The 21,098-nt window shown below is 38.1% G+C and overlaps 1 protein-coding gene across 1 annotated transcript in view; it reads left to right on the forward strand.

The window, feature by feature from the left end:
- kcnh5b (potassium voltage-gated channel, subfamily H (eag-related), member 5b) overlaps nucleotides 1-21,098 on the forward strand; it is a 190,369-nt gene that overhangs the window by 120,134 nt on the left and 49,137 nt on the right. Inside the window, exon 12 of the mRNA XM_005728589.1 lies at nucleotides 8,374-8,570. Coding sequence (XP_005728646.1) covers nucleotides 8,374-8,570 — 197 coding nt within the window. The remainder of the gene's footprint in view (nucleotides 1-8,373; nucleotides 8,571-21,098) is intronic.

Here is a 21,098-nt window from a genome sequence, read left to right on the forward strand (position 1 = left end):
TCTCTCTCTGTGCATTTGTATATACATATTTGATTTTTTGTGTATCTGTTGGCTGTTCCTTCTTGTTTTTTACATTTATTTTTATTTCTTTATTTTTTTTCACAGGTGAATAACAATTAGTTTTGAGGGAACTTAACCATGTTCCGTTTTTTTTTTCAGCTTGTCATCTTACTTTTCTAGTATTTTCACTTAAGTTATTACTATTCTGCTCAATCATAGTATTTGTTCTAAATCATTGTTATTATGCTATATTGTAGTATTTCTGCTAAATCATACTATTTCTACTATATTATATTTTCTTTCTAAATACAGCATTTCTGCTATATAATTGTATTTCTGCTATGTTATAATATTTGTGCTAAACCAGAGTATTTGTGCTGAAACATAGTATTTCTGCCACATGATAGTATTTTTGTCAAATTATAGTATTTGTGCTAAAACATAGTATTGATTTAAAATTACAATATTCATAGTTCATCACAGTGTCTCTGGTAAATCACAGTATTTCTGCTGTGTTGTACTATTTTTCTAAATCATTGTGTTTCTGTAATGCTTAAGTATTTTTGGCTGAATATATTCTTTCTGTTATCTTATACTATTTCTCCTAAATTCTTGTATTTTTGAGAGGTTATCATGTTTCTGGTAAGTTACAACAAAGTTCTGCTATACTATTGTATTTCTGCCAAGTATTATGTTTCCTCTAAGATATTGCAGTTCTGCTAAGTTATTCCATTTTAGCAAAGTTCCTTTGCTTCTGCAATGTTTTTACAATTTCTGCAACTTTTCAGTTTTTTCAGCTAGTTTTTGCAGACAGCTTCAGCTTTAAAGCATCCACACAGCATTTTCACAGGAAATGCAAATTTTTCTAGTACCAACTAGATTTTCAAATCTTAATATAAAATGAGTAACAATAGGGTGGACATTAGGCAAGGCTGCACTTTTTGCAGTGATCTGGTGGAGAAAACTTTTTCTGTATCAGTCATATGTTTTCTTTTTGTCTGTTTATAATCATGTGGAACTGCACATGACTACGTGCAGCTAGCAGGTTGTTAATGCTATCCATCAAGTCTAAAATCAGATTATATTTTAAATATTTATTCAATTCAGATTAGTTAAAATCAGTTCAAATTATCTTTTTTTTTAAACATGTATATCATGTATAATGTTTTTATGTCATGTGTAATTTCCATTGCAAATATTAATCACAGTTACATTAAGAGGGGATGGCAATAAAAATGACAGCTGTGATGTCATCAAGTACACTGCCATTCCAATTGTAGAACAATCGCGCTGCGTTCTCGGGAAGTCTGGACTCGTGTGTGAATTTAGGAAGTCCAGACTAGCGAAAACGCAAGTACAGACCTGCGTACATGAGTATTTAGAAACGGCCTAACAGTCTTCAGTCAACTAACGGCAGCTAACAATGTTAGCTCAGTGATGAGTTCATTAATAAATAAATATAAATAAAAATCAAATAGCAATAGTACATTGAAGATACTGAAGATTCACACATCCTATTCTTATTATGAAGTGGTGTCGGAATTTCCAAATAAGAGATCCTGCCTGTGGATGCTGGCTCTGGGTCCGTTGTGTAACTGACGTCACCAGTGTTAACGGGACGCTTACATTAGAGCCTTTTTTTTTTGCGTGTTTTGTACTGTATTAATCCCAGATGGAAATTGAGTAAAAAAAAAAAAATTAAAACAAGAGCCGTGAGTTGTTCTCAAACCTGCACCGGCTGCTCTAACCATGCTCATCCAACTGAGCTAAACCTACACCCGACTGCATTTTATAACAGAAATTGGAGAAGGCATAGAAAGGGGATAGCCAAACATATGAAACCAGAAATGACTGCCATGTATTCTATTTATTTCAACAAAGTAAATATATTCTGATTATCACCCATTTAAACGGTAACTGTAACCAAATACATTCACTCATGTTTTGTATTTTAAATACGTAACGCCGGTACGTGTATTCCATCACTCCCCAACACTGCAAACAGAACAGCATTCTGTTTCATCCTTTATGTAGCAGGTTTGTCTGAGAAACTTGGGACAATTTAATTCTAAGTATGATATCCAGCCACACTGTCAGACAAAATCTGGTTTGCCCCAAGGACAAAACTCCTAAACACAAGCTACACAACATAGTCTATGCTGTGCAGTGTAGTGAAGAGTGCTGAGACATCCACATGGTACAAACCAAACAGCCACTCTACAGATGCATGGCACAACACCTCAACAGCTACCTCACCAAGTCAAGACTCAGCTGTATATCTGTACCCGAAGAAGAACATTCACATTTCTGACCATTAAGACAGATGGTTTGAGAGACGAGTAAAGGAAGCCTTCTGTATCTACTGTAAACAACCATCATTAAACAGAGAACGACACCACCTGTCAACCGCCTACAATGCAGTCTTGAGATCCCTTCCCAGGTGCTTAAACCCTCTCAGACCTTCAGGTCACCTTGGTTACACTTCATAAAGCTTGTGCTGTGGACATATTGCTGTAACCAGATGCAGCAACATTCTCTATTTAATTAGCTAATTATTTTAATTAATCATCTTATTAGAGTAAGTAGTGCTGATTAATACCTTGTTGGTCATGTTGGGACTTTGAGGCAGTTCAAGTTCCTGTTGTTGAGAATAGAATGAACTTAATTATATCTTCACTAGAAATTATTAATCATTCATATCTACACCATTTCAACAAGTGGACAGTTTATCTGCGGCAAGGCCAGCATGGGCTTCAAATGGTAATAGTGGGGCTTCTAATACAGTAAGGACCACTAATGCTGCTGTTGGAGGATATCAGTGTCACTGCAGCTGTATAACTATCTCCACCTACTCGGTTCAGGATAATGGGCTGACAGTGGTTACAGCAGCATCAGCACACCAGTTCTAAGTACCACCTTGACATGTATCTTATTGGACTGCCATCAGGTTGAGCAGCACTGCTAGATAAAGCAATAGAAGGGCACATCCACCCACAGGTAATTTCTTTTTCTGCTGATGGGGGATACACATATGTCAGAACGTTAACTGTGAGTTGGTGTTTGTAAAGAGAAGAAATTCTCCAGTGTAATTCATTTAGAGCAAATGCATTCATCTGCATAAATACCACCGGATAACACCTGATAACACCGCATTTGTCTCAGTGACACTGATGCCTAAGAAAAGCTGTGATCTGTTTTGATTCTTTTTTTTTTTCTGGGTTGTTTATGTTGGCTAAGATTTGGCACCCAGCAAGTCCTGTTGGATTCCAGTGGGATCAAAGATGTATTATTGTACAGTGTGTCACAGAGGGTCGGGATAATATGGGGGAAACAAACCTTGGAAGTAAATTCAGCAGGGAGGAATTAACATCTGTTGTTTTCTCTGCCAAGGCTGTTTCAGCATGGGGTTCCTTAGTGAAAGATCAGAAAAAAACAAGACTGTTTTCCCCAAATTGAACATTTAAAGCACTCAAACTATACTGACACAGATTCGGGATGAGATGTGATTGAACAAGTAAACTAGGTTAATATGAGTTAGAGGGTAGCTTGTTTATTGGCATTCTAAGATCAGGTCATGCTGAAATGCGCTTCACATTCATTTAATTTACTGACCTGTGATTGATTTGTCTCTTTTCTTCAGCGTTTTCAATGATTTTAGTTTTCATGTTGAAATAAAGAAAGAAATAATAATAGAATAGAAGTAATAAAGAAAGAAGATAGTTGTACTGCTACACCGCAGCTTCCTAGGGAACAGGAAAGTAATGTTCAGAGGTCCAAGCAAAGTTTGGACACACTCTGATTGAGTAAAGTTTATACAGTGGAAATACAAATCAAGCACAGCTCAACCAGGGCAAATGGGTGCTAATTAATCAACAAACAAAAAGTTTAATTCATGCAGAAATATCCCAACCTACCTAATTATTCTATTTAAAAATAATAAAATGGAAGTGAGGCCCCTGACCCCATCTAAGTCAACAGAGAGAAAGATCTAACTCTTGGCTCATTCTCCAGGGAATAGCAAGAGGATAAAGAACTATAGAAAACAATGCAAAAGAATTCTAACCCTACCCTGAACTCTGTTTGTCTCACATATAGTTACTCACAAAGAGCAGAGATTGTTTAGGTGTTCATACTAAATCACAGCTGCCTTGAATGGCAAGTTGGCAGCCCTTTAAAAAAACAGAAATATATATATTCTGAGGGTGCAGCATAGAACTATGGCACTGATCCAATCAGTTGGTGACAGAAGCCAGAATGGAGAAGAAGCAGAAAGGGGAGGAAGGCAGGATGAGGAACAAGTGCATGCCCCAATCAGGAAAAGGTAGCACTCCTTCACAGCATATAAAACAGTCAAATTAAAGATTCTACAAGAGGAAGGAGTGCAACATCCCAGTGCTATGGTCGTACAATTTGTGGTCTGGCCTGAGAAGCCAAAAAGTTGATCACAAAAGCAAAGGTGGAGTAAAATGTGGGCTTTGTTTACCAGGCCATGCTGTAACATTTTCACTACCAGCCATCTGAATGAGCTGTTCTTGTGAGGGTTTTGTTAGTCATAGATGGTTAAATAATATCAACATCTGGATTGCAGAAAACAGAAAATCCTGAACTGTTGTTGAAGATTCTCTATAGTAGAGAAAACCTGTCCAAACAACATGAACAAATATTAGAACATGCTAGTCAGCTGATTTCCTTTGCATCATCTCAGATTTTTGATGCCAGACTGGCAGACCAGCATATGATTGATGAGGGCAAGAAAAATGCAATTTGCAATCTATCTGTTTAGAGAATGCTAACTGTTAATTGCCATTTTAGGGTGGTTCATGATTTTTAGCCTCTAATGTGGTGGCTGCTACAACCCATCAGCTATTTGTTTCAAGGCCTGCAACTTTTGCTGTCACCACTAGTGACACTAATTCTTAAGATTAAGGGTGTGGTTTCATTAATTAACAGGTTGCAGACACAAGGGGCTTGAGACAGTTTTCTAATTAGAGCTGCAGAACACATGAGTTTTCTATGGGCAAAGGTAGCCAATGTGGGGCCTGTAGCAATTTTGCCCTTTTGGATCCCCAAGAGGAAATTCTCTGGGTACCCGACGGTGGGCTTGCTCAGAGAAAACCCTCTGTGGCTGCTTTGTGGGTTAGCCCATACAGGCCCCATAGTAGTTTTACCCTGAAGGTCCCCCATTACAGTTTTCTGTGGGCAACCCACAATAGTCTTGCCCATAGAAAACCTATATAGCGACCCAAAATAGCCCATTGCAGGCTACTGTGGGCACACATTTTCTGCCCCAGATTAAAATATATGCTGAGCTATGACATAGACTGTGCAACAAAGTTTATGCTTCAGTTTTGGTGAGTAAAATTCTAGTACTTTATTAGTCTGTTACTTGGTACTTATTAGCAGGTATGAATGCAACTTTCTAACAAAGCTTATCAGTGTTTGCTGATAACTTAAGACTTACACTGTTAGTCCAAAAATTGTAACCTTTGGCTGCAGTCAAAAAGATAACATTTAGGCTTTAAGACTGCATATGAGAGTTGATTATTTCTTTTTTGCTTCTTATCTATAGTCTAACACTGTACACCACTTTCCTTCTAGCAGACAGGCAGAATAATATGAAGGCTTTAGATGTGTTTGAGTGATCAGGAGTATTGCAGAGCCTGGAAATGGGGGTTATGGCCCCAATGTATCCATCTTCATCCATCTATAATCTCATTGTACGCATTAGATTCAGTGCACACATTGCCACCATCTTCAGCACCCCCTGGTCCGCGTGACCACATCCACATCCAGACTCCTAATTGGCAAGGAACTGTGGGTCTCCAGGGAGCTCATTCCAGATGAGTCCTGCTGCCTGAGCCTCTGTTAGATGTTCAGAAGGAAATGGGCCCTCGAGGGTGCAAAGGAGGGATTGTCAAGATGAGATTCACTCACTCACACACCCACAGTGGCATACATGCTTTATTTTGCGACTGTATGTTGGAAGCAGTATACGTGTATTACTCAGCGTGTTGTGACAGCTTGTGGACAGCGTGGACTGCTTTTTGTCACGTCTTATCCAGGTCAGCTGTCAGAAATATGCTGAGACGATAGTTGTGGCAAGTTTGACACAGATTTGAGTCTCGTCTTCACTTTCTTGAGCTCGGAGTGCACAGATGTCTTCTGGGAAAAGTCATGCAGAAGCACCATTATATTCTGTATGCTGCCTATTTAAGATATCTTGATTTCATAATGGGTCATTTTTAAACTATTTTTGTGTTTTATAACTTCATTTCTTTTCATATCAGGAAACACAGCCTTTTTGGAGTCAATTGATACACATTCATTTTTTGACTATCAGGCACCCATTGAATTCCTCAATCACAAATATTTTTTGATGACATGATGTATTCGTTCGTTCCTATAATTGTTGTTCTCTTCCTGTGTTGTTATTATGACAACAAGCATGGCACTGCTCAGGAGGTGCTCACAAGTGTAAATATTCATTCATCTGCTATACATATATACGTCTGCTATATGTCATCTGCTTCATCATCCAGAAGGTTTTAGCTGAATTTTTGTTTATTCACTAGGTCATAACTTTTTTAAGATATTTTTTAAATTCTGCTGTTCTTCAGATATGTTCCCTACTGCATTTTTTAAAAAGATTTTAAAGACTTTATGAATCTCCTAGAAAAAAAAACAAAGGTTATGTAGCAGCCTCGTGCATACTCTGTCATGCTACTGCAGTTGTTTTCTGTGTGTGTAGGTATTTAATAGTTTTTTAAAAAGTACAAAAAACACAGGTAGTGGCTACAGTAGACACGTTTGCTCTTCTCTGCGACTGGTTGGCAGACCAACCACTGCACAAGCAGGAGTAGCCTACAGAGCAGTTGCACCACATGATTTGTACACTTGCTCCATCTGGCAATAGAGGCAGCTAGATGGGCTGTCTGTAGCTCACCCAGGTTTACCAACAGTGCCAACATGCTTATAAAGCACTTGGAATGCTCAAGTGGAGTAGAATAGGGCTATATAAGAACCATCTACTGAGCATGTCATGGATGGTGAACTTTCTATTTCCAAAGACTAAGTGCTTCAAAGAAATTTGCTATACTTCAGACACATTGATCAACACCCAAGGGTGAAGCAGAACTCAATAGTCAATGTTTCAAAAAATATTTTTTCTGGTTTCTTCTATGGTTTATTAGTTATCTACCTGGCAACATAACAGTATCCATACCCACTACATGCCAGCTGCCATCAACTTTTAATGATGAAAATGGTTAAATCAGCAGGTCTATTTGCTATGGACTTGGCCAGGTAAAACTGTTGCTAAGGAACAAAGCGTAGACTGATAGAAGAAGAAGAGTGTGGTTGACACAGAGATTTAATGTCATTCTCATTAAATATTAATGTATTTCTTAAATGACATTTCCATGCTGTGTGACCATTTAACTCATGTAAACTCACACTTTGGTGGGTGGTGGTAAAACACAGAAATATGCAGCAACGGTATATGTGGCTCCATATCAGACATCGACAGGGTTGTTTGTAGACATACTCAGAAATTGCTAGTAAATCACTACATCTCAAGTTATACATTACAAGCAGCTCTTATAGTATATTCAGCCTCATTCATTCAGGCCTAGTGACAGGTGTAGTGAGTCGTAGTTGCCAGAAGATCGCAGACAGCTCCCCAGTCCTATATGACTGTGGTCTACACTTTTTTCTTGCTTTCTATGAGATACTTTTTAAAGGCTTCTATATTTTTTCAATTAAACTAGAGATGCACAAATTGCAGTTTTATCGGCCGATTGTCATTTACCGTTTTTTGTAAGTGTGACCTGCGGATACTGTATTTTGCCAATTATGATTTTCTTTGTATGTCCAATAACTGACAGCCTATACAAAGAAAAGTCAGGTTTTCTTAAATGCAAATTTGTGTTTGTATAATAAAATAAATTATTAAACTTGGACCTTTTCCCAACTTGCAAATTGCAAAATAAAAAGAGCCGCTGTATACATACATAGATGTATTTTTCTTTACCAAACAAAAGCAGACACAACAGATTTATATAACAAAACAAATCTTACATGATTTTCCAGTTTCATAGATAACAGGACAGGATTTCTTTTTTTTCCCCCACTTCTTCTTAGTGTGTTCGTGCTTGTAACTCATTGTTGGTAAGCATTTCCAACATTAGGCTGTGCTGTGCCACAGCAGCAGGAATCTGAATAACTTGTGTAACTTCACAGTATTAATTTACTGAATGTGTGGGGCATGCAGGGCTTGTTCTGTGCTTTACCTCAGCTGTCATCTTTGTAAACAATTGATGTTGCGATAGTTGTCACTGATGAATAAAATGCTCTTCCTGTTTACTGTGTCCTCAGGAAAAGGTGACGTGTTCGGAGATGTCTTTTGGAAAGAAACGACTCTTGCACATGCGTGTGCAAATGTTAGAGCGCTTACCTACTGTGACCTCCACGTCATCAAGAGGGAAGCTTTGCTCAAAGTTTTGGAGTTTTACAGTTCCTTCGCCAACTCTTTCTCCCGCAACCTCATCCTCACCTGTAACTTGCGCAAGCGGGTAAGGCATTCAGCTCTTTGTACATGGTACATAAATAGTAATAATAACAGACATCACTCCACTTTGCAGTCTGACAAACCTTTCTTGCTGCTTTCTGTGTAGGTGGATGTATTTATGACTTCTTCTCACATCACTGACAGTCAGATTGTTCTTTATTTGACTTCACAGTTGGTTTTAGAAAAAACCTATTCTCTAAAGCCAACTTTAGAATGATTTTTTTAGGTTTTCAGATAGTTAAAAGGAAACAGGTAAAAATGAGCCTAGATACTAAACTCCTCCAGTTCTGCCAAGAAGAGAAGAATGGTCAAACATTCAGCCAGAATTATGCAAAAGCTGTTGATGGCTACCAAAAATATCTTGTTGAGGTGCAGCTTTCTAACAGATAACCAAAGGTTAAATGTCCAAGGGTGTATGTATGTATGTATTTGACCCTGTGTGTGTGGATTAGGGAAAATCCAAAAATAAACTCAAACTTGTAGAGTTTATTTTGGATTTGGATTAAGTTGTATGCTGTAAATCCTTTCACCCTGTAAAAAGATCAGTGTAAGAGATCATTAATAGCTCAAAATCACCATGAGTACATGACCACAACTGTGCATAGACCCATCAAATAAAACAAATAAAAAACACATAAAAAGTTTGGGGATTTTGTAAATTTAAGCAAAGTGACACATCTACATCTTTACTTCATTAATAAGTAGACAGTATTCTCGATGCACTGACGCTGTTGTGACAACAACCGTACTCATCAGTGCAACAGCACAATTGACTCATAGTTTTTCAGGCTTCGCTGCTGTTGACAGTAGTAGTGGCACCTAAATTTTGTACTTAGTCTACCAACCCAAGCTGTCTGCTCCTCTGGCCAATAGCATCAAGCAATGACTGGACTTCCACTCCCCGCAGAAAGCCAAGATGATGTAGATTAGAGAGCAAGATCAGATTATCATGCAGGTTGGTTGTTGAATTACGTCAGTGCTGTAGCAGTGTCTGCTGATGCTAGACATCAACACAAACATGTCACAGTGACACTGAATTTTTAAAACAGTCAGGTAAAGAGAAGCACACAGCACTGCTTATGTACCAGAGGGGGCATTCTGTGTTGTTGCAAAACAACAGCTCACCTTTTTACAGTAAGGTTTTTTTTTTAAATATTACAGCTTTGATACACTTTGACTAACATGATATATCTTCAATACAACTTCCTTTGCTGGCACAGCCATGCTCTAGTGACAAATATATCCAAACACAAAGTTTGACATTAGTAGTCACGAGTCCCCATTTGAAGGTTCTGGTAAATCTTGTTTTTATGTGACAAGTCTGCGTGAAATTCTTGCTTTTGAAATATCAAAAACATTGCAACTGGAAAAACGATAAAACATTCAAGTTCAGGTGTCATATACACTACTTTCTATGTAGTGATCAAGCCTTTAAGTTGAGTTTGATGGCTTGTTGGATGCTGGTGATAGTGAGAATGAATCTTTAGGCTGGTTAGCTTTCTAAGCTTTTTTACTCACTGTAATAGTGACTAAGCAGTGTGAATGTTCAACAGCAAGTATTTTAATTTCTGATGCCATGCTTTACTTGTCAATTTCATGCAATCAACTCTAAATCTAGAACACATTTGAGCCAAAGCTCTATTTTCTCTGGAAAAGTGGGATATTATTTGGAAATTTGGAAAGTTTTGACGTTCCAAATAAGAGAAAAGTATGGCTCAGCTGGGGCTGAATTCATTAAAAACAGATCGATACAGTTGAGCAAATTTGACTTGCTAAATATCTTATAAGTTTTCTAGTGCAGTGTGAGCAGACTTGTAGCCTCAGTGGTTTTATGGCCACAGACATGTGTTTTTTGCCTTTTTACCAGAGAAGCATGATAATTTCTGATACCATTGCTCATCTTTTGTAAAACTGTGAAGCTTCAAGCAGAAGTTTCACAGCCACACATGAGGCTTGTTGTTTAGGTTTTTAGGGATTTCTGTGCTCTCTCTCTCTTTTTTGAGAGAAATTTGAAAGTACGGGCTTGCGAACACAAGTCCTAATCAAACACTATTCTCTGCCATTCTGACACATTTTCTATTTTTTCTTCACACACATCATATTGTCTGATTTTCTTTCATAACAAGTCTGTTGTTGTTGTTTGCTTGTCGTGTTTCATATTTCATGGTCCCTCAGCTCAGTAGGGTTTTTTTTTCCATTTAAGTGTGGCTTAAATGTGATAAATTATACATACAATACAGATAGCCTCATTGTGCTCTGCACCCTTTTGCCCATTTTTACTGACATTCAAACAGGAAATCTTGTCTTTCTCTGAAGCAGGTTTCGCTGCAGTTTGTTTGTATTCATGTCTTTGAGTATGTAGTTTACCGTTTATTGATGGCCACATGAACACCTTTTATTTTGTCCCTTAAACCTGCATCTAGAGTACATGAACATGTTGATGTATATTGTAACTAATAACACAAGACATTTTGTATTTTGGATAATATGTTTACCTTTTAACCTTTGTATTTTTGGCATCTTCCCACCATAATAATCTATAATGCATAGTACACTGTCAGTTGTTGTTTAAATATGTATGTATGCAATTCAATTTTATTTATATGCGCCAAATCACAACAACAGTCACCTCAATGCGCTTTATATTGTATGGCCCTAGCTGAGCCATACATACAGAGAAAAAAACCCAACATTCATATGACCCCCTGTGAGCAAGCACTTTGGCGACAGCAGTAAGGAAAAGCTCCCTTTTAACAGGAAGAAACCTCCAGCAGAACCAAACTCAGGGGAGGGGCGGGGCCATCTGCTGCGACTGGTTGGGGTGAGATAAGGAAGACAGGATAAAAGACATGCTGTGGAAGAGAGACAGAGATTAATAACAAGTATGATTCAGTGCAGAGAGGTCTGTTAACACATAGTGAGTGAGAAAGGTGACTGAAGAAGAAATACTCAATGCATCATGGGAGTCCCCCAGCAGCCTACACCTATTGCAACATATCTAAGGGAGGATTCAGGGTCACCTGGTCCAGCCCTAAATATATGCTTTAGCAAAAAGGAAAGTTTTTGGCCTAATCTTAAAAGTAGAGATAGTGTCTGTCTCCTGAATCCAAACTGGAAGCTCTGCCTCCCATTCTACTTTTAAATACTCTAGGAACAACAAGTAGGCCTGCAGTGCGAGAGCAAAGTGCTCTAATAGGGTGATATGGTACTACAAGGTCATCAAGATAGGATGAGGCCTGATTATTTAAGTCCTTAACAGCAGGATTTTGAATTCAATTCTGGATTTAACAGGGACCCATTTTGGATTAACTGAAGGATTTTCAGGGAGTTTTTAAGACATCCTGATAATAATGAATTTCAGTAGTCCAGCCTAGAAGTAATAAATGCAATAACTAGTTTTTCAGGGTCACTTTGAGACAGGATACTTCTAATTTTAGAGATGATGTAAACATGCGGGTGAACATGTTTACATCCAAATTCAAGATATCATTTCTATACCATTAAGTTGCTTGAAGACGTTTCACCTCTCATCCAAGAAGCTTCTTCAGTCCAGACGCTTTTCTTTGCAAGCTCCTTTGACTGATGCTATATTTATTCTGAATTTCAAATTATGTTGGAATGTAAACCTATCATATGTGCCTTTTACTTCTTTTATTTGTTCAATTCTTTTTCTTTACCTGTAATTTATGTACATGCAAATTGCTTTTAAGCAATAATTGTTATTATTGAAAATAATGCTGAAAATAATAGCAATAAATTTGTTATGTTTCTTGTAAAATAATAATTTTTTATTGAAGATAAGTTTGGAGGGTGAAGTATACAAACACAACTCTTTAGGAAACAGTAAAAAACTAAACAAACCATTATTGTCAGTCTATTGCAGGACATAGAGACTGACAACAATTCACTCCCACAGTAACACTGATGGCCAGCGTACAAACTCCAAGCAGAGAGGCCCCAGCAGGTTGGCAGATTTAAACTCAGGACTGTCTTGATGTCAACCTTTCACCATTGCACCCCTCTAAACAGAAACTCCACCCAAATACTTACTGAAAATATAAAATTCCAAAATGCAAAAAGACCTGTAAGCTAAAGGTCTATCAGAGGCTTTAATCCTCTTCATCTAGCTGCTCCATCATCCTATACCTAGCATCCACTTCTGTCACACCAGCCATCTACATGTCTTAAAATACTGTAATTTAAGAAATTAATTAGTTAATGATTTGGCAGTCCATCTATGACCTTTGACTAAATTTAGTTTATTACTTGACATTAACTTGTCAAAATATGAATGAGACATAGTCATTGCATATAAACTTTTCAATTTCTCTAATTAAAATTCTGAAATATCAGAGTAATGAAAAAGAACTACTCCATACATTTGAAACCTACAATCACGTGACAATAATGGGATTAATGTTGTGTGTAAAGCTCACCAGTGTTCATCGTGGCTCATCATGTTTTAATAATTCATGCGCATACCAAGGGTCAATTGAATTTCCTATGTCTTCCTTATAATTACATTTTAATTATATTAATTTTGTTTAATAATCTGTTTCTACCAAATACTATTAAGTCTCTTGGCAAAATATTACTTTAAGAAGTGAAAAGAGAGGGAAAAAAATACATTTCTGGTTTTCTGATGGAGGCTGGAGCGTTATTTTTCTACTTTTCCATGTATACTCTTCCTGTCTGGTCCTTATGAACTGAGAACAACTCAGTTTCAGTTGTTATTTTAGTAATGAGTGCATGTCAGTTAGAAAAGGACATGATGCTCATTTTCATTGCATCCCCAGTGTGTGATTTAGGTTGATTATGCAGCAGCAGTGCACTAACAAATTGCTAAGTGAAGCTTTAAAAAGTAAAAAAGACCAAAACAAAACCCCTTAACATTACAATAAGGTGGCTGCTTTAGTTTTAAACGCAACCTTCCTTCATGCGTTGACAGCTTCATCACCTTCCTAAGAACTGGAGTTGATTCATGAACGAGCCTTTAAACGAGCTTAGCTGCACTGGGAAGAAGTGGGAAGCAATCCCTTGTCTTTGGACGGCTCTTTTTCTAAACTGAGGTAATTGTAAAGATGGACACTTATTCGCAGTGCCCTGTAGGAATTTCACCCAGCGGTACCTTCATGTAAACATAGAGAAAGCTTTGCGGCCAGAGCTTTCTCCTCTCTGCTGTAGCTCGTTAGTTCCCAGGATGGTTGGCAGCTGCTACATTGCTGCAATGATGAAGACAAACAACTTCTGGAGGGAGCTAAGACTGGGCTTCTGGGACTGTGAGGAGACCAGAATATGTGTCAGCTCTAACTCGTTCTGTCACTCGTGGCTGGCTACCAATCTACGCCTGTAAGCACTTTACCTTCTCCCTTCAGCCCTTTCTCTTTATCATTCTCTCTTTTTCGCTGTCATGCTTTGACTTGAATTATATTTCCTCATTTTGTTGACTCCTCATTTTTCTTGTTCTCCAGTACAATATTGTTTGTTTTTGAAACTTGAATGCTAAAAGCTAAATTTTTGAACTCTGTGTTAGTAGTTTGGCACTCAGTAGAGTGCCGAACGTTTTTATTTACGACCCTGCTGGAGGGCTCAAGTACCTCGTTTGGCTTTTATACATAGATGTGTATTTCTTAATGGATTGGTTCATCTAACACCTCACCTACGCAGTTTGAACATGAGCTAATTTCTTTTTAAAATGCCTTCCATTTTGGCATTTACCTTCCAAATGTGGGATAATCCATTTAACTACAAAGACACGACACAAAGTCTCACGTCCCCCAAATATTTTTTTAAATTTTCATATCTAGTTGTACCCCTGCCACACATACCCCACCAAAGTTGACTTCAACTGTGTATGTTTGAACAAACTGCTGTAGAACTCATGACATGACACAATTGGCACTACCATTTCTAAAATAACTCATTGGGTAACCATTTGATTTTGATTTAGATGCTGTACAGTCAAGGAATTCTAGCAAAAACATTCAGATGAGATGAGGTTGCACTATAGCAAGACAAGGGGCCTGAAAACATAGGAATATAAACAAAGTTTTTTTCTTGCTTTGGTTGTTTTTGATTTTGGATGACACTTAAATTCAAAGTTAATGATAAGGTTAGTCCTATTAGCTGTGCAGCATGTCAAGACTGTGGATCTTACTGTTGTTGAAATATTTGCTATCAAACATTGGAATTAAAAACTGATAGTAAAACACTAGACTTTTAGTACTTTAGATTACCTTGCAGCCAAAAAAAGCATTTGATTAGCTTTGCTATGGCTGAGACTCTGCATTATGTGAGTTCAGGACTGGACTGGGACAAAAAATCAGCCCGGGCATTTTGACTAGAGACCAGCCCACCAGGTATTATAGGGAAAACCATAAAGCCTATGAAAACAAATGCTGTTGTGACAGTGATGTACACTATCTTGTTGGTATAACTTAAACCTAAAACCTTAAACGATCCTCCCTATTCTGGTATTTTAAACAGTACTTACCGGAAATATCAAACAACCTAATCAATAATTACATATACCCAACTAGCAGTGTTGCCAACTCCCAGCAAAAAAATAGGGAACCACCCCCCACTCTCTGCCTCATGACGCTTATTTGACGTAATCAACTTTCATTTTTTGCCAGGGTAAAACAAATGCACAGAAACCATTATTTTTCTACAGTAATTAAATAGATTCAACATCTTTCTTCAACAGAAGTGCAGACTGCACACATGGTGCCTTCCCAAAGGAAAAAGTACTATAGCTTACTAGGGTATATTAGACTTAATGTTTACTATATACAATAATGAATTTCTATACATTTTACATCAGATGATCACTTTGGTTGTAAGATTCAGATAATTATTTAAAAGCGAGACATTTTAAATGAGAATAAGAAAGAAAAGTATTTTTCTTTCTTATGCCCAGTGGGCTGATGGCCAGTCCACCTATGTGTGAGTTGGTGGGTCATGTTGAGGATAGACAGTTTGCCATTACAGGCTTTGTGGATTTCCAAACAGTTATAATCGATTTCCATTATTTAGATGACACCTTGGCCTCCTTTGTGATCCAAAAAGAAATGGAAAAATCAGTTTCTCCAATATTTGCCATCCACTTGATTAACCACTGGTCGTAGTACTTTTTAAAACACTGCACCTTTGACTAAAGCCATCAGTGTCATGCTTTTTTTCAATTGTTGTGTTTTGATGAAGTTTTTAAAAAAAAATTGTAATCATTGGCTCTTGTGTATTACTGTCAGTATTTAGTAAATTTCCATCCTTGCTTGGCCCAGTCTGATTAGTTTCATTGGTGTTGTGTTCCACAATTATGTCTTGTATTCTGTCAATTCATCACCATCACTCATCAAATGTCACGGTTTGTGGAGACAGACCGTGCGGAGATGTGTGTGGTGGACCCAGGTGCGAACACAAGTGAGGATACGGGAGTGAACTTAAACAAAAGCGAGCCTTTTATTGTGGCTGATGATCACGAAAGAAACAAACAAGAATGAGGGCAGCACAAGAGCAGTAACTAAACAGAAACCTAAACTGGGAACAAACTATGGTAAGGGGATACAAAAGACTGGGCATGGAAACACGGAGGGTGGGAACACAGACGACGCGACACAGACTGAATGAAACACAGAGACTAAATACACATAAGGGATTATCAAGGGAAGTGGAAACACATGAGGGGGAACAGCTGATACACATGAACCTAATGACAGGACAGGGAAAGTGAAACTACATACACTGACATTAGACACAGACTTTCAAAGTGAAACAGGAAACATGGGGATTAGACGTGACCTGAACTGAACATAACCACACAGACATGACAGGTAGACGCACGGACCAGGGAGACTGACTACAGGAGGAGATGACATAAACAACTAAGAAACAAAGGACTAAACAGCAACCTCGAAATTAACTAGATGAACTAAACTAGGGCACAAATGAATACCAAAATATATATAAGAACTCAAACACTGGGTCACAGACCCAGCCCATGACATCAAATGTGGATCACCTAGTTGATCAACCTGCTGCTGCCTCTTCTGTAGATGACTTGTCTGCTTTGACTTAAGATTTGGCTTTTGAACTTTTACTCGCTGTGTGTCTTGAATTTGGGTCCATTTCCTCCAAGTCATTAAAGAGAGGTTTAAATTGTCTTTTTTATCTAGATGTTTTTGAACTTTTGAACTTAAAAATGATATATTAACAATTAGAAAGGCAGTTTAAGTGACCCTGAAAGGGGGAAGATTGTTGGTGCCAGACTGGCTCACCAGAGTATTTCTGAAACTGATAATCTACCTGCATTATTCCACACACAAAGAAAGGTCCCCCCTAAAAAATCTTCAGTGAGCAGCAGTTCTCTGCCTTGTTGATCCCAGGGGTCAAATGTGAATGGCCAGAGTGCTTTGAGTTGATAGGGAGCCCACTTGTTACAGCCAAGGTATGAAGAAACACATCATCATGCTGAACCTTAAGGCAGATGGTCTGCAGCTGCAGAATGCTGTCAGCTAAGAATTGGAAACTGAGGCTACAACTCTTGCAGGTTCACCAAAATTGGACAATCACAGAATGGAAAACCATCATCTGTTCTAATGTGTCTCGGTTTCTGCAGTGACTTCAGGTCATCCTCTAATAGCAACATCACAAATGGCAAATTCATTGCTGATGCTGCAGTTGCAGAACACACAGCTGCATTTCTCTCTGCATTTTTCCTTCGATATTTTGTGGATGTAATTGAGAAGTGTGTCGGGGAGAAAGGATTTTCGGTCACACTGGTCACGTCTACACGTTAAGCCAGCAGCTCAATACTGCTGAGCAATTTACAGCTAAGTCTGCAGTTTCATTCTCATTAAGATGCAAAACTTGCTGGGATGCAAATTCAGAGAGGGGGTTTCTTTCTGCTGATAATAAATATTTGGTGGTATTTTTAGGTGCTTGACTCTTTTTTTTTTGCACAGTTGTAGTTTTTGATAAAAGGCTCTGCTGTCCAGATATTTGAAAAGCACCATAAACAAAGTGTTAAAGTATACAGTATGTCTGTTCCTTTGCAATTTGACAGTAATTAGGTCGTTTTAGGTATAAACTAATATAGACAAACGATTAGAGCTCTAATAGATTGATGCAAGATCAATATCTTGCATCAATATATTGATGCAAGATATTGGTCATTGGACCACCAAAGGTCCAATGACCTTTGGTGGCCGCAAGAGGCTTTGAACCAGTCATGTTTCAACACTGAAGACATCCCAGTAATGTGACATGACTATAAATGCATGTTCATAGAGCAGACCATCGACACAAGATACACTAAAGCAATACTAATATTATATAGATGGATTTATATTATATTGTATATCTTGGACCTGATGATTCACAAACCAAAAATTGTGATTGTTGTTAGCTTGTTGGGCTTTTTACATTTGCTCCACAGACTGGTTAGAATCAAAAAATAAATTATAATATAAATAGTTTTTTCTTTGCCTAGTATTGGGTTAAGACTACTGTAAATGACACCAAAACCATTATAGGCAGATCCAACAGATCTCAATAGTTTAAATTACAAAGAATAGATTCTTGGATTTAAAAAAAACTAAACAAAAACACATCTAATTTTGTGTGATGAATCTTAAAAATTACAAGTTTTGTACCCCGATGTCAAAGTGGAACATATGCTCTTTAAGCAATTGCAGTCATCAAGTGTGATTGTATGTCTATAAAAGCAGAAGTTTTAGCAGTTCACTTGTGTGTAGCACAGTGCCACAAGGAGTGGATGTCCCAGCGTATTCATGACGGTCAAAGAGAAAAGATGGAACAATATGGCTTGTTGTAGCCTCTTCTCTCTAATAAACAACAAGGCAGCACAGTGCAGGTTTGCAAAGCTGCACAAAACTTCCGGAGCAATTGTGTCTTCATGAGCGTAGACCAACCGGTCGCAGCAGATGGCCGCCCCTCCCTGAGCCTGGTTCTGCTGCAGGTTTCTTCCTGTTAAAGGGGAGTTTTTCCTTCCCACTGTCGCCAAAGTGCTTGCTCATAGGGGGTCATATGATTGTTGGGTTTTCTCTGTATCTATTATTGTAATATCTACTGTACAATATAAAGCGCTTTGAGGCAACTGTTGTTGTGATTTGGCGCTGTATAAATAAAACTGAATTGAATTGAATAAAACTTTGTGGAACATACACTTAACCTTTATCTTAGACAAGACACGTAGGGTCTTCTGTGTGCGATGTGAACATACAGTAAATGTAGTAGATATTTCTGAATTGTTCCCCACCTGCACTTTGCTATTCTGTGGCAATTGTTTTTGCCATGTAACCTACAACCGAGACTGAAATGAATTAGGATCCTGCGTTATCACAGTGCAGTTCTTGAGTTGTTTTTTAAAATCCACTCATGTTTTTCTGTGTGTTTTGAAATTAAGTATAAAGACTGCATGGAAACATCATACATCACGAAACAGGGCTGAGACAGAAAAGTGTGTGTACTGATAACAGAGAATGTAACTGTTCAATGAAAAGAAACAAGTGAATAAATGTGTCTGTGTGGAGTAATGAGGAAAGAAAACTCATCTTCCTCACATTAACATGAAGCAAACACAAGTGCCAGCATCAGTATTCATCATTTTATTGAGTTATTTTATTTGTTCAAGCCCTGCTATCTGTAAGTCAGCAGAAAAGACTCAAAACTCTTTTTCACAGGGCCTTTAGCAGAGAATAGACACTAGGTCCTTACCTTCAAAGCAGATTAGACACTGAGGTAAATAGAGAGAATGAAGTGATGCAACAGCACAATGTGAGCCAGAGAGGGATGCAGCGCAAATGGGGCTTCAGAGTCATAGCATGCCAAACCTCAAGTCACCAGAGCTCTTATTACGTAACTACTCTGTAAGTGAGGCTCTTCTTTTTACTACTTCCCTAGGCTACTACGCCTCTTCACCAGTCTAAAAAGGATTTATTACCCTTAGAAAAGTGCAAATTTGCTGTTTCTCAGTTGCTGTTCTCGGGGCATCAGCGGGGTTTATTATTTCAAATCCCAACTTTGCAGCTTTGTCTTCATTAAAAAATTCCTCTGTTTTTTGTTAACTGGGGAAATGCCATTGACTCCTCATCACAGTCAGAAGCACCTTAATGGTACAGTGTGTGATTTTAGTGTTGCGATCACAAACTTTAAAGAAAACAGTTACAAAAGGCTGAATATATTTCTGCCTGTTTTGATGTCTTTTGACGTTTTAACTTTTTAATAGCAGCACCGAGTTGTTTCTTATGGGACGTGCAGTTCCTGTGATGATCTGTATGGTTTAATGCCAGCACATTTGCCAGCATGACTTCTTTTAGTTGTTGGCTATTTTTAGCAGCAGAACCTACTGTGCACTGCCTGCTCAGCCTCTAACACCAGAAACATCAAACACTGCCATTAAGTTTAAAGCTTTAAAGATACTTCTTTGTGCCCCACCTGGTCTCGGATTTGTTGCTAATCATGTTTATACGACAAATTAAATGATAAATAATGAAAGATTTGAGTAAAATGTAAAGACGAGGCTAAACCAAAGGAAAATCCACCTTAAGGCACACACCAAATAAGCTGATGCTTGTGTGTTTTTGGTACTTCCTGTAATTTATCAGAATATATTTAGATACAATTTTTTATAATAAACCCCTTCACATTTATTAAAACCACCTTTTAATAGTCTTGAGAAAGGTTTTTATTCTGGTTAATTAAAAAAACATATATTGCTAGCTTGACTTTAATTGTAAAAACCATTAAAAAATGCTTGTGTACATGCTAAATGATTTGATTTTACAAAGTAAGTGCACACAAACAGATCTGATTACACAGCAGAAGGAGCTGGCTGCAGCTGACTTGATGTGTATCTTCTTTGAGGTATTCATCCTTGTTCTGCAGAATTTTGGGAACATAAATAAACAAATAAACAGGGCTCGTAAGTGTGTTTTTTTGGTGAAGTGGGGCTGTTAAAGGCGTCTGCTGGGAGGCTTAGCATGCTGTGCTGGGTTTTTCGGGACAGCTTGTATGCTGGGAGGGACAGACTTAAGGGCTGAAGCCTGCAGACTGGGAGGCTTTTACCAGCCTTCAATTGGATTATTTATGTGACCGAGAATAAAAAGCGGATGGGCGTGCATGTTGAGTTAGTGTGTGCCTGCCTGTGTGTGCCTGCACTTCCTTTTGTGTGAGGAAGCAGTTTGACTGTGCAGCAGCATGTGTGCATGTCACCGACACTTGTCTAACCTTAGCGAATAAAGGAACTGCTGAGGGGATTTTTTCCAAGACCGAAAAAAACATCACTGACTGTGCACACACAAACAATTACAATAAACATGAATCAAGTGCTGTGATCCAGTGCATTTATCAGTGCAGTGTTAAGCCTCACTGTTATGATGATTTCTGATATGAGGTTCAGTTCTACGGTGGTGATCGCAGGATGTGCACAGGTCAAGTGCCACTATGACCCTCCAGAAAATAACGAGGACAGGGGATGATCGTTCAGCTCTTTAATGGCAGATTTAGCGTG

Source organism: Pundamilia nyererei, unplaced genomic scaffold (genome assembly GCF_000239375.1).
Source record: "Pundamilia nyererei isolate P.nyererei 1_Seehausen unplaced genomic scaffold, PunNye1.0 scaffold00029, whole genome shotgun sequence".
Lineage (NCBI taxonomy): Eukaryota > Metazoa > Chordata > Actinopteri > Cichliformes > Cichlidae > Pundamilia > Pundamilia nyererei.